This window comes from Pleurodeles waltl, chromosome 3_2 (genome assembly GCF_031143425.1).
Source record: "Pleurodeles waltl isolate 20211129_DDA chromosome 3_2, aPleWal1.hap1.20221129, whole genome shotgun sequence".
NCBI lineage: Eukaryota > Metazoa > Chordata > Amphibia > Caudata > Salamandridae > Pleurodeles > Pleurodeles waltl.
This window is the reverse complement of record NC_090441.1, coordinates 195,912,091-195,926,755: the sequence shown is the minus strand read 5'-3', so window position 1 is coordinate 195,926,755 and position 14,665 is coordinate 195,912,091. Positions and strand designations below refer to the sequence as shown.

At 46.1% G+C, this 14,665-nt stretch overlaps 1 protein-coding gene across 2 annotated transcripts in view; it reads left to right on the top strand.

The window, feature by feature from the left end:
• GMPPA (GDP-mannose pyrophosphorylase A) overlaps window positions 1-14,665 on the top strand; it is a 113,089-nt gene that overhangs the window by 33,351 nt on the left and 65,073 nt on the right. For both annotated transcript variants that reach the window (XM_069227155.1, XM_069227156.1), the window contains exon 7: window positions 5,190-5,320. In XM_069227155.1, coding sequence (XP_069083256.1) covers window positions 5,190-5,320 — 131 coding nt within the window. The remainder of the gene's footprint in view (window positions 1-5,189; window positions 5,321-14,665) is intronic.

The window sequence follows — 14,665 nt, the reverse complement described above, 5'->3', positions numbered from 1 at the left end:
CCTCCATGCAAGGCGTCATCTGTTGTGGAGAGGGCGTCCGCGAATCCACCTCCGACATACTGTTCAACATGTTCCCCCACATTTCCAGTTCCCCCTTGGCATTTGCATCTGTACAGTTCACAAGCGTCTCTTCAGCCACGCCTCATTCTTGCAGATCAGTTAGCCATTTACTACTCATCGGGGCTGCTGATTGTGTTCAGTGTATGGCCACCCTTGGCGTAACCAACACCAGACGCAATAGAGCAAATTCATGGCAGGTTCGGGGCCCCCCGTTTAGGCGTCAGAAGCACTCCAAGCAGTGTTTCACTGAGGCCTCCAGTGGCACCCGAGTGTCCACATGGATAGCTAGGATGGGATATGTAGGTTTTGATTCCTAAATTCTATAGAGAAAAAGTTACTCTCCTCCCAAGGTGAAAAAAATCTTTATTTTATAATTCCCATGTTATTCAGCCTTCAAAAAGAAAACAAAAACAAAGTTACCAAGAGTGTAAAGTTGAAATACAGTTATGAGGTGTTGTATATTGGAGGCTTGATACATCTTAATCTTTTGCCGAAGTTTCCTAAATAATTGCTTAGTATAAGTCTCGGGTATGGAGTTTAGGGTGAATTATTACTCTTTGAGTATGAACAGCTGTTAGATGTACTTTGAGGTTTAATTAGTTCAGGTTAGTGAGGTAGAAGGGGGTTAGTATTATGATCCGCTAAGGGTTGGGATAAGGTTTAAAGTTCTAAACTTCTGAATCAGTTGCACCTTCTCTAAGGAGAAAGAGTTACTGTATATATTTCAGTGTTTTATAAGGCATCAGTATGCGCTCCTGCTGGCTACTTGGAAGTGAAATACATACAATGACATATAATGTGACACCGGGCTGATATAACCTGATTGTGAGAGTAATGTGCTGAGGTATCGATAGGGCTAACACCCGCTGCCACGAATGCTTCAATGAAAGATGTGTTGGCACTCAGAATTAGGCTTGGGGAAAAACACTTTCTACAGTGCAAATTAGGTCAAATCCACCTTTCTTTGGTCTGGCTATAGAGTGAAATTGGGATTTAAAATAATAATAATAATTTCTCCATAAGGAGCAAAATTCTTTCCCAAGAAAACAGTGTTGGGGCTGTTTATGCCTCCTTGTGCTGCAAAATGAACTCCCAGGAGATTTGACTGCCCAGGTTTGGGGTTCTGATTGGTTGCTGACTGCCAAGCACAACAACCCATAACTGTACTTCCTGCAAGTAGCACACAGGCCAGCAACTCTACAGCAGTCTGTGCTCAGCTGCCAAATGATCTCCTGCTGTTTGTAGGTAGGGCTAGAGACTGATGTTCCTGCCTCTTCAGGCTTGTGTAATCAATAAAAAACAAATGAATAAGGTAGGTACTTTAGGCCAGCCTCCTTCAGCCAGTGCTGTGCTCTGGTGTGACTAACATACTGCATCCACCCCTATCGTGGTATACCTAAGGAAGCCCGTGGGTCAACCCTCCTCAACCACTGACGTTGTTGCCAATGTCAGTCACATCTTGGGGCAGCCCACGGTAGTCACTCAGTGTTTGGCCTGTCTGACAGCGTTAGTGACCGCATTTAGCCTCCTTACTGTAGACATACACACCCAGAAGGGACCCAAGAAAATGAGGGACACGAGGGAAAGGAATCCACCTCTGGAGAAGCTGCAGTAATGTGCAAAGGTGGAAAATCTTGTGTAAAATGTCAACTGAGTGTATGCTTCTAGCTTCATTTAATGATGTCTGGGCCATACAGAGCAGCAGGTTAAAGTGGCACACGTAATGACAACCCAAGTTCCCATCCACTGCCTGTTTGTGATCTGCCCACCCGTTCCCAACGAGGCATGTCTTGTTATTCACACTCGTATTTGCAGCACTAAGTCTGCGAATCATTTTAGACCCAGCTTCACGCTCACCTGTTCTGTTGAAATTTGTTAGAGGCGGATTCCATGTAGAGGCAGTCTCTTTACAGTCTGATGGGCGGAATCCATGTAGAGGCAGTGTGTGAATCCATGTTGAGGCTGTCTGTTTACAGTCTGATGGGCGGAATCCATGTAGAGGCAGTCTCTTTACAGTCTGATGGGCGGAATCCATGTAGAGGCAGTGTGTGAATCCATGTAGAGGCTGTCTGTTTACAGTCTGATGGGCGGAATCCATGTAGAGGCTGTCTCTTTACAATCTGATGGGCGGAATCTATGTAGATGCAGTCTGTTTACAGTCTGATGGGCGGAATCCATGTAGAGGCAGTCTGTTTACAGTCTGATGGGTGGAATCCATGTAGAGGCAGTCTGTTTACAGTCTGATGGGTGGAATCCATGTAGAGGCAGTCTGTTTACAGTCTGATGGGTGGAATCCATGTAGAGGCAGTCTGTTTACAGTCTGATGGGTGGAATCCATGTAGAGGTAGTCTGTTTACAGTCCGATGGGTGGAATCCATGTAGAGGCAGTCTGTTTACAGTGTGATGGGCGGAATCCATGTAGAGACTGTCTGTTTACAGTCTGATGGGCAGAATCCATGTAGAGGCAGTCTGTTTACAGTCTGATGGGTGGAATCCATGTAGAGGCTGTCTGTTTACAGTGTGATGGGCGGAATCCATGTAGAGGCTGTCTGTTTACAGTCTGATGGGCGGAATCCATGTGGAGGCAGTCTGTTTACAGTCCGATGGGAGGAAAGGCACATGTTGGGGCACTCATTCTGAGACTTCATGTGAACACTCCCATAGACATTTCTAGTGATTTTTCTAATAACTCATAAGACAATATGCTGAAAAACAGGGTGGAGATTATCCTAGGAAATGAAAGAAAAATATTATCACCTGCTCTTGAGTGATGGCACATAATCAATTAAAGATTGTGTGTAGCAAGTTGAGTCCGCATTTGTTACATGTAGAGTATGATGAGTTTACAGTCCCTAGGTACAGTACGTAGAGGTTGTTGGTGGGTGCTGGCTTCAGAAAGCCATACTGCAGAATCTAGAATTCTAGGTGTTTGTCCACGTCGACGGGCCTTTTTGGGTGTCATGCAAATTACAATGGTTTTCTCCCCGAAGAATTCAGTCTGGGTAAGCATCCTGTGTCAAACCAATGGGCGCCTTACTTCCTTGCTTTTATTTTATTTTGTGGTTGTGCTAGTGGGATTGGCAGTGCCGCTGGTTATGCATTTCTGCTTGCTGCAGTCTCTGCCTCTCCTCACTGTCTTGTTCCACAGGCTAAGCTTGTGAATCACTTAGGTCCAATTTCTTAGTGTCATTGGTGCTGATGAGTATCTTATAGAGGCTGTTAATGTTGGATTTAGGATGGCAGATGTTGCAGTTTTGTTAAACCCAAAAAAAAAAAGCACACAATGCATTTGACTGCACGATATTCCCTAAATGTTGTGGCATTTGTGCCAGTTAAATACCAAGGAGAGGGTCACAGCTTAACAGAAGATGGTCCTTGACATTAAATAACTGAGAAGGGCAGTCTGTGGTATAAGCTGCACCAGTTGTTGTTCCTTCAGTGCTGCTGGTGCTGCAGCTGTGGAAGATTTGGGATTAGCATGCTGTTGTACAAGTATTCCGGAGCTCTCTGTGGCATGTGGGGGCAAAATGTCACCAGTGGTCTGCCTGCCGTAAGAGCTAGCTTGAGAGACCCCAACATGAGAGAGAGAGAGACAGAGAGTTTCTGAAGTGCTGTGCCAACAGCAGCAGACTGTGCTTAGGGGCGGAGGGCCACACCTCCGCACCTTTTGGACATAGTGTCTGTCAGGCTGAGCAAAGGTCAGACTGACAGACGCTCTTTATTTTCAGGTCAGGCGGCCAGGCACTAGACTTGTGTGAAATGCGCAGGAGCCAGGCTGAGGTTCGCTGGGCTGAAGATGTCACAGCCCTGTTGGCGTCATCTCCGTGGGCACGCTAAAGTGCTTGGAGGATCTCCCCCTCATGTAGCTTGGGAGCATCACTGACGGCCGTGGCTCTTCAGTTTTAATCCCTGAAGTGTCCAGGGCCAAGTGTCCATCGGTGACACCTCCTCACAGAGAGGGGTGGGGTCAGCAACTCTCACTGACCCTCATCCCACTCTGTAACGAGTAAGGGACTGCCACTTCCTCTCATTGGCTGACCTTGAGTTAGCCAGTGGGAGTAGGTGCAGTCTCAATCCTCCAGGAACCTTGTTGGCCATGTTTGGTGTGTGCGTGTGTGAATGTATGTGTATATTTGAGTGCGGGCTGTGAATGGGTGTGTGTGCTTGTGAATGCATTTTGGTGTGAGTGAGTGTATATGTGTGCGTGTGTGGCCTGTCCGCCCCCCACATGCTTGTATTACCGGCCACCAATTGCCCCAGGCTGATCTCGACAGACAGTGGTACCAGTGAGCAGCTGTCGCACCCTCTCCCAGGGAAAGACTGGAAAACTATTTTACTTATCAGTGCTACACACTCCTATCAGCACCCAACCAAAACAAAACTAATTGCTAAATCCATTCACTTACTATAATCCTTTTACAACATCCCTCACTTGCAACTCTACTATCCTCTCTCACTAGATAACTCACTCGTTTACCACACTACACAGTTACCCATTCTACCATGCCCAGCATCGTTCGGCTCCCAGTGTCACAGATCTACCAATGGCATGAATCAGGCCAGTGTTACCACATAATCTGGGTAGGACCTGTAAATCCTGTGCTGCTTGATGGCTATCTGGCCAGGGTTCCCGTGAGTTGTGAGGTTTACAGGAACTAGAAGGCAACTCTACTCTACAGGAGTTGACGTCTGAGATTTCCGTAAGGTGAAGATTGCCCTGGTGTGTAAGGACTGAGCCAGTAATCAGGTTAGGCTATCCCATGGGGAACTCTTTTCACATTAGGGCCAACACCTGTTGTCCTGTCTAACTTGGAAGTAACTACTGGCCAAGGGCCCACCCTGTCAAAGCTGAGTTGCTTCAGTTATATTCACCCATGGTATGCCATATTTGTGTTTCTACACTCTCCACACAACGTACAGCCCTTAGAACAAAGTACACTTCTCATAAAGTAGGCCTGACCTGTTGGCTTTGACAATGCTTGTTTTTGCATGTTGTTGATGTCTTTCTCTTTTGAGTGAAGCAGTTGTTCCTTGCTTGTTTATTCCTCCACTAGGCACTTGGCACTTTGTATTATCTCTCTCTTCACTGGCTCTGCATTGACGTCTTCCATTCTGCACCTTTATTTCAGGTGCTGCATTATGTGGAGAAACCTGAAACTTTTGTTAGCGACATCATAAACTGCGGCATTTACCTCTTCACGCCCGCTATCTTCCAGCACATTGGAGAAGTCTTCCAGCGCAACCAGCAGGAGCTGCAGATGTGAGTGCGACCTTGAGAGTGTCCTACTCTCTGCCAACCCTTCACCTCTCCTTGGCTGTCAGTAGGAAGTGCAGCTGTGAGTGACGCTAACTACCAGAGTATCTTCCTAACCCCTGCTTGACCTCTCACCTCTTCTTCGCTACCAGCAGGAGATGCAGCTGGAAATGAGTACGACCCCATTAGCATCCTTCTACCCCCTGCTGAACCCCTCGCGCCTCTGTTGCTACAAGTGATGGCAGCCACAAGGGGTTCTCCTACCCCCCTGCTGACACCTCACCGCTCCTCAGCTGCCCACAGGGGGTGCGCTTGTTACTGCGACCACCAGAGCGTTCTCCTACCCTGCTGATCCCTCAAACCTCCTTATCTAACAGCAAGAGGTGCGACTGTAAGGGATTGCAACAAACAAAGCGTCCTTCAACTCCCCCCTCCCCCATCTGACCCTTCACCCCTCGTTAGCTACCAGCAATAGGCGCAGCTGTGAGTGACATCAACTAGAGGATCTTCCTTTTACCCCCTGCTAGCCCCTTGCACCTACATAGCTACCAGCCATGGCGTCCTCCTGCCCCACTACCCTCTCTCCCCCATTAACAACTTATGTTTGCTTTCCTCTGTCCCCATCCAAGAAACTACTGTCTCAGTCTTAAGAACTATGACACCACCAGCACATGTTACATCTTACTCCCTCTTTCTGTCCACCATCATATGACCTTCTGCCTCAGGTCTGCATACTGCACCCCACATACTGCATGGTGTTCACACTCTACACTGCCCGTTTAAACCACTCTTACCGTCCACTGACTGCTCACTCGCTCTGCACCTCTGCCTCCAGTACTGCACACGGCTCGTCTTACCTTTGACCTCACTTTCATGCTGCCACTCATTGTCTCAGTAGCTCCTTAGCTTCAATACTGCCCGAAGGGAGTACTTCCTTGTGTACCGTCATCCGTTTCACTAAACAACGTATTGCTGGTTTTGTTCATTTACTGTAGCCACTTACCCAGTGCCAGTGGCCTGTCTCCCATTTCTATCCGCATTGCGCGCTTTTCTTGTCGTCTCCTGTGTACGAGGCCAAGGACAGCACAGGTCTGTGTTGAGCAGGTGCTGTGAATACGTTGCTGAGCCCTGGCTGAGAGCTCCAACCTGTAGCTTCTCTTTGTTCTCCCTGCGTTTTCAACCACAGTCTGTAGGCGGCTGAACCCTGGGTGTCCTCAGTAGGATTGGAAATTCACCAAAGGTTTTCCCAAGTGTTAATTCTTAACAAGAATGGGGACATTTCTCCAGGGCTGCCTTTTATCATGTATGCAATTTCTGATGGTACGGTCAACATCCAGTGAGCTGAGATACCATAATGCCAATCAGGTCCTTCAGACAGCATAATCCTGTTGCTGCAATAGATTGTTAATTTTTGCAGGGCACGTTCTTGTTCCCAGTGATATGCAGTGTTTTACTTTCTTATCGAAGGAGATATCCTCAGAAGAGATGAACATTTGACCCACTTGTTGTTGACAACCGAAAAGGATTTGCAGATATATTATTCTGATTCTTCCTTGACTTTAAGCCAGAGTGTTTTTATTTTACGTTGATCGGATGGGTAAAGCACATTATGGAGACAGATTCTGCACTTATCTCTTAGAATGAGGGACCAAGTCAAATACAGATGCTGCAAGACGGAAACCTTGAGGTGAAGTTGTGTACTATTGAACAATTCAAAGCAAACCAAACCATTAATGTCAATAGTGGACCACGCTTGGGTGACTGTTGCATCAAACATCAAGAACATATTGCTTCGTGCTAAACCCTGACAACACCTTAAACCACAAGTTTAAAAACTGTGTCTGAGCTGTAAGTAGATATGGAATTCTGATCTGCAGTGGTTATTAGAGTGTGAAGTTTTACCCTACCCAAACAGGACACGTTGCATTAATCATATATATTTGTTAGCTTATATGTGATACAGAGCTGCAAAACTCGTCGCTAAACTAGAAAGCCATGATGCACAGATGAAAAACTGGAAATTCATGAGAGACAGATAAAAGGAGCACAGAAAGTTCATCCTCTTCAAAGGGCTTTAGCAAAACTTTGATTGCCTTCCAGCTCCTAGAGCCCCTTGTGACGGACCCAAGTCCTTTACTCACTAGGCTCTGGTCTGATTGCTTTGACGATTGCTCTACTAAGCTTTAGATTGCATTTTGATGTGGGGGGGTCATCTCTACTGCAGACGTATAGCTGGCTGTCAGTCATTCTCATGCCTCTGTATCAGATACTCTACACCTCATGTCTTGATATCAGGCCCTTGCTGTCTGCTCCCATCTTCCTGCCAAGCAGTCTCCTGCTGACAAATGTTTTGATACCGTAGGCTTGTGTCTTGTAATTAGACTCTCTTCTGTAGACCTTTATCTTAATGTCAGATCCTCTACTGCAGGCTTATGTGTTGATACCATGGGCCTATAGGGCACACATTCTCGGTTTGTGCCACGGAGCAACTTGACGCAAACAGAGAAAGTGCACCCTGTTACATTGAAGGCGCTGCCCCGAGGGCACCCGCAAACTTGCTCTTCCCTGTGGGCAGCACATTGAAGTGAAAAACGGAACGGCTTTGAAGCAGCCGCTCTGCGTTTCAGTGTGCAGGTGGCGGCCCGTCTGCATTTCTGAGGGGGATTCGCGATCCCCTTGCAGGTGGTTACAGTGAGTGACTGCACCCGCCTACAAGGGGATGTCTCAGGGGTCTATAGGATACCATTTTTCCCCTCCAGAGGGCTGCCATCAGGGGTTGCACTAACAGTGCGGCACCTTTTCGGTGGCGCACTGTCAGTGTGCCTCATGACAGCAGCGTCTTTGCCTCTGTGCTCGCGTCTATAATATGGTGTGGACGCGGAGGCAAGGGGATGTCATCATTAGCATGAATCCACGCCCCCATGCAGATAAGGGAACACCCTCTAGTGATAGCGCAGGTGTTATATGTGCGCAGTGCTGTAATTACAAAGTGCACCGGGGGTGAGCAAAGCGGTCGCACATGCCTGTTGCACCCCCGGGGTACTTTGTATAATATGGCTCCAGGCCTCCACCTGCAAGCTGGTGTCTTACCCCCAGGCCATCCACTGCAGATATGCTTTTGGTGTTGGGTCTTTTGCTGTCTGGCCGTTTTGTACTACTTGGTATAGTCTTGGTCTTGCTGTCAAACCACCTTCTACTGCAGCCTCGCATCAGTAGTCCGGCCTTGTAGCGCTAGCTCAAATCTTGCTGTTAAGCCACATTCTTTGGCAGACTTCAATCATGTTTTTGCTTCTAGGCCTTCTACTTCGGGTTGGCATGTTGCTGTTGTTTTCTTTGGTTGCTGGTTGGCATCTTGCTGTCATGCCTTCTACAGTAAGCTTGCATCCTGCTGCTCGGCATTTAATTCATCGTCTGAAGCTCAAACTAGTAATGTTGTAGTACATTGTTCTTGCTCTGACTTACTGTTGTAGTTTGGCCACATCACAAGACAAAGTATTATTGACTTCCTGGAATTGTGCTTCTGCTTGAGCTCTTCTGGTAGCTGTCACAGTTCTGTGTCCCAGTGCACTACCACGTAACAGGGCTGTGCAGTGAAAAGCAGTAACTCTTGAAAACTTTTATTCAAAGTAACAAATGTCTTTAGAAAATCTACTCTCCTGCAGCTGTTTCCGTTCTCTTCTGCTCTCATAAACCTGCCTTTCTTCGCTCACCTGGTTATTGTCAATTCCTTTGTTCCTTAACTTGTCCCCCTTCTGCTGCTCACCCTTGTAGTGTTCTGGCGGACTCTCCTCCCCACCAAGAGCCCTGATAATGCAGTTGTCAAATTTGATTTGCATCTCCTGTGGTTCACAACATTGTAATCATTAATCCAGCATGTGCAGTGTGTCTATATTATGCATGGTGTGAACATAACACTCATGTTGTAACCATGCCTTTGATGCCACGTCGCTCATCCTCAACCACTTGTGTCCCATTTGCTTCATTCTCTCCTGTAGCCTTCGTTGTCTCCTGTTTTGTCACACCCATCCTTGGGCCCCTACTTGTTTCACTGTCTTGGAATGCGGCCTTTGTTCATCTTTTGCTGTTGCAGGTCCCTCATTCTTTTCGGTTTTGTGTTTAGTATCCTGTGTTTCTTGGCCCGCTTCCTTTGTCCATCCTGTTTTGTGTCTTTGTCCTCCATCCCTATTGTCTGTTGATGGTACGAGGACGGCTTATTGAGCTGAACGCTCACAGCTGATGAATGCTGTCACAGGTTCGAACTCTGCAAGGCAGATGAAGCTTTCCATCCTTGTGCATGTAGGTATACTTAGTAGCATACATTGGGAAATAACATCTGCTACTTATAGCACTTAGAAACAGCAGATGTGCTGTATCCAGCACTAAGGTCTGATTTAGAGTTTGGTAGATGAGGTACTCTGTCACAAAAGTGATGGGTATTCTATCCGCCATATTAAAAGTACCATAGGATGTAATGCACTTTTAGTGGATTTCAGTCATGTTTGTAACGGAGTGTCCAATCTACCCTGTTTCCTTTCATCGCTTCTGTATCGCGTTCCTAATGCACCACCTTCTCTGGGTTTGTCGCCTTCATCCTCAAACCCTCCTGTCTGGTCCTTTTGCTCTCCGCCTCCTCTCCTGCTGTGGAATCTTCCACTTCTGCCCTATTCTTCTTCGTCATCCTGCACCCTTTCTGCCTCCTAGCAACCCCGTCTCATGATGCTCGTCCACCCTCATCTAATGTGGCGTTTGACTATGTTGTTTTGTCTGATGGCCGGTCTTGTGTCTCGTACCCCTCACTATTCACCCCCTTCTGTTTCATGGCCCTTTCTCATTGTGGGTCTCATCTTCTTCCAGAGGGAAACAGAAAAACGATGGGAAGAATGCTTGCATGCCAGTGTCTGTGACTGCAATTGATCGACGCCACATTCGTGTATTGTCTTTTGTCCCCTATGCCACTTCAGACAGAGACCAGTCTTGGTCGTGCTCCAATAGAGACATCGCTAGGATAGGGGCCCTCCAAATACAAGCAACCCCAGGCATGTTCCTGGTTAATCTCGTCCTCCTCTACCTCTTATCTCTTGGTCCTTATCTCCTTCTGTCTTTTGGTCGTCATCATCCACCCATCTTACCTGTTATCTTTGACCTCCACACCCTGTGTCTAAGCCCTTCAAACACAACTTGTCCTGTCTTTTGGGTCTTGCTGATCAACCCTCTTGTCTTGTTGCCCATCATTGCATCCCTCTTGTCTCACTGAATCATTCACTCCTGTCTCGTGTCTTATTTTTTCACTTCCTTCGGTCTCTTGGCCAGCTGCTCCTTGTTTCACGTGTCTCTTGTCCTCCTGCCCCTCTGTCTCTTGTCCTGTATCCTCCCCACCCTCTTGTTTCATTGCCCTTGTCCTTGGCTGTTTTTACTCATCATGAGCCATATCCATTCATGCTGTCTCTTTTTCTCCTCCATCTCCCCCCTCCCCACTCTCCTTCAATGCTCCTGTTTCCTGCTGCCTCATGTAGGTGTTCGTGCATCAGGTGAGTGTCGTCCCCAGTCCTGCCTCACAATCCAGTGGCATCTGGGGATAAGTTTGGAGGGCACACAAGGGGCTTAAATAAGAGAACCTGCTTTTTGCACAAATACGCATGCCCTGCCTTCAAAGCCAAGAACGGTTTATTCTCAGTGCTTAATTTGTGCTTGTTGTTTCCGGTGCTGAGCACCGGCACTTATTTCTGAGGGCCGGTGCTTAGTTTTCTGTCTCAAGCATTTACTGCGAGCAAAAGACGGAGGAAGAGAAAAATGAAAAAGCGTCAGAAAGGGGAAAAGCAGGAAGCTACAAGAGTGAGCTGAAGGGGCAGGGAGTGGCTGTAAATGGACTGAAGAGGCCCCAGATGGCTTCAGGATTACGCTGCCTCAGTATTATTTGCTCGCACTTTTAATTTCAGCAGCCGCGTTTTTAAGAGGAGGGCTTTCAGCACCGGCACCTTTTTATTTACAAATTAAGCACTGTTTATTCTGCAGCTTTCGGGCAAGTGTACGATGGACATACCATCCTTGATACGATTGTCCAACATGAAGAAAGTCATCCTAATGAAATCAGACTGCCAAAGTTTCACGTTGGAGGAATACCAAAATGAATAAATACCTTTTCCACTAAAATAGTATGTTATTGTGGAAAAGGTATAATTCATCAAGTGGAAGGTAAAAAGGTAATAATAGACGGATATTGACACATTGATAGGGGAGAGGAAGTAATAACATAAAATGTGATAAGGGGGAGGCTACAAGACGTATGAGCATTAAAGAAAGACAAGGGCGGGTAAAAGAATAGTTGGGAGTAAACTTGTTTCGGGGGGTGGTGCGTTGAGGGAACTCCCTTAAGAAAGGGCGGGATTAGGAGGTGTTAAAGAGAAAAAGGAATAAACAAAGAAAGAAACAAGTATTTCCTCAATAAAGGGTTTATGCAGACGCTAAGTATGAATATTGTCAGAAACACATATAGCCGATATCATAATACAATGCAGGAAATGGTGTCTCTAGGATCTGGTGCGGAGTCCTCTAGTCCCAGCTGGTCTTTGCATCTGAATCTGCAGTGCAGGTTTACGAGAGAGCATGCGCTAGAGGGGATTTTATCGTAAAGCCTCTGCAGGGGCGGAATGTTTATAAAAGCCCAAGGAGGGGTCTGTGGACACCACTGTAGTCATCCTCCTTTAGCACGGACAGCATGAATCCTCAAACAGTTCAACTTTTGAGGACCCCTGCTTAATCATGACTGGAAACCGGGGATCCCCCCACTGGATTATTGTACTAGGGGACCCCCCACAGAATCATTACTGGAAGCTGGATATCCTGGCTTAAGCATTTTGATTGAACCGCTAAGCAGTACACAAGACAGACAGAAACACGCATTCTACAAAACACAAACACAAATGATGAAATAATTTAATTTAAAAAAATCAAATATAACAAAAATCCAAATTGTAATTTTAATAGGAGGGTTCAAATTCAATTGAGGCCGCTCATGCTCATCATTCATACTCTATTCTGTATGATGCACCTGCCCTGCTCGCACAAATCACTCTGAGGAAACTAACTTACTTTTTACCCTCCGATTTGGAGAAAATTTCATACCTTGAAATTATACATTTAGTTTATTTATATAGACTTTATTAGTTAATATTATTTACCTTTCTAAGTAATTGCGTACCCCCTGAGTAGGTTTTGTGGACCCCTAGGTGCCATCCTACCACAAGTAGGGAATCACTGCTCTAAAGACAAGTTTAAGTTTAATACATTGTGACAATTTAAATTACCCATCTGCCTACATGCTTTTGCTTGTCACAGGTCTTTCCTGCCGTCTCCCAGTTACCCAGAGTTCTAGCTGTTTAACCCTGAGGATGGCACTGCAGTCAGTAAGGCTCACCTAAGTGCTGGGATTCTCCTTTGCACTTGTCATTATGTACTTTGCCCACACAAAGAACTGGAAGAGTTCGATGAAGTGGCCTATGTCAGAGGCAAGAAAAGTGGATGTAGAGAGTGACATTAGTTCTAACCATAAGGAGAGGCGCCTCACCCACACTTCTGCTGCCAGTTGTGGTTCAGTGGAGCACCGTGTGTCCAGTGCTGCCTCGGCCCTTCACCATCTGCACTGTGCCAAACTTAGTAGTCTCACCATCAATACGGTCTTCCAGTGGCTTTTCCAAAATATTTCGAATCTATTATCTGCCAGCAATCTGGAACCTATACTCAACCTTTCCAGGAGTGACCTATGGTCCATTCTGAGTGGAGCAATTAGGCAAAGGATATAGTTTAAAAACAAGACTTGTGATCTGATGTACATCCTGTCTTTTACCCGCCTTGGTCATTCTTTGGTACATGCTGACGCCTGCCTCTTGGGATGAGAGATTACCGTGATGCATCTCCTGGATGCTTCTGCAGTCTCATGGCTCTACTCAAAAAGGAGAGTCCAGGGCTGGAGTAATGGAGATGTGCTTCAAGATAAAGAAAGCAGTCCTGGCCACATCACTTTTCCTAAGAACGTGTATTTTGTACATCCACCCATTTTCTGCTTTACAATGTAGAGGATTTGTGAATCGTGACCAGGTGTCTGACTGTGTTAAAGAAATTTAATTCAGCGTCAAAATTGGCTGTACAGATGGTGTCTCTTATTTACAGCTTACGTGTGCCCTCATGTGATAGGGATATAAAAAAGTGATGGGTGGAATGCTTGAATTAATCTTGTCTGCCGATAATTACTCAGACTGCATCTAGTCCATCATTGTTTTGCCCATTAACTCACCTGCTACAGGAACCAGCAACATGCATCAGGCTTGATCCTAAGAACAGTCTAGCCTGACTTGCCCGAAAAGGTGCCCTCTGAACGGGAACACAAGCATCCCAGCTTGGTTTCAGCCTGCTTGGGCCTCTTCATTAGGGTGCAACTTGAGTCCTGTGGCACTGTGCACCAAGAGATCCCTGGCCTACTAGGAGGAAACCAACCTGGTACTGAGAACAAGATGAGTGATCTCTTTCTGGCTTTTCACCTGGCCCTGGAACAGCTAGAATACAAAGACAAAACAAAGCTCCCATAATGTCCTCACTCCTCGTGGTTGGTGGCTGAGTACAAGACTATTTAATGGGACAGTCACAGTTGGAAAGGTATATCGAGATAAATGGATCATTATTAAAAAATGAAAACATTTTGTTACTAAAACACATTACCTACTGACCGAGGACAAAAACATTTTAGTCGGACATGGATATTCATATAGAAATGCGCAGACTATATTTGTATTATTGGGGTCCATCATGGTTTCCTGCTGCCACAGAATTAAGCTTCACATGCCTTTTTCATGAGAGCTGTTGAATGTCCTAAGAGGCTGGAGCATGCGGGCCTGTAGTAGGTCCTGGCTAGTTAGATGTAGAACTTTAGTCAAGCGAGGCCGAGTATCTTTGGACTTAATTAGCATATTGATAATGTTCCCTTTTATGGGAGAGGCAGTGGTAAAGCAATCCACTGAAGACCAGACATCCTCAGTGATTACTAGCTGCTCAATGCTGTAGAAGAGTGCTAAATGGTTCCTTTCAGTTTTATTCCTTTTACTTACCCTCCGCTGTGGAAAGAAAGTTCTATTACTAGTGTTTTATGTGGCAGCTTGCAGGATCACTTTGGATGTAGACTCTAGCAGTAATTTCTCTGTCAGTAGTCGTAAATTTGCTGTTGAGTTTTCTGTCATCTAGGACATATGCAGTGAAGAGGTTTTGTAGGTTGGAAGGAGCATATTTTTTTTTAAAAGGAACCAAAAATGCAAAAATAGATACCTAGGTAGATACTATGACCCTCATTATGACCCTGGCTGC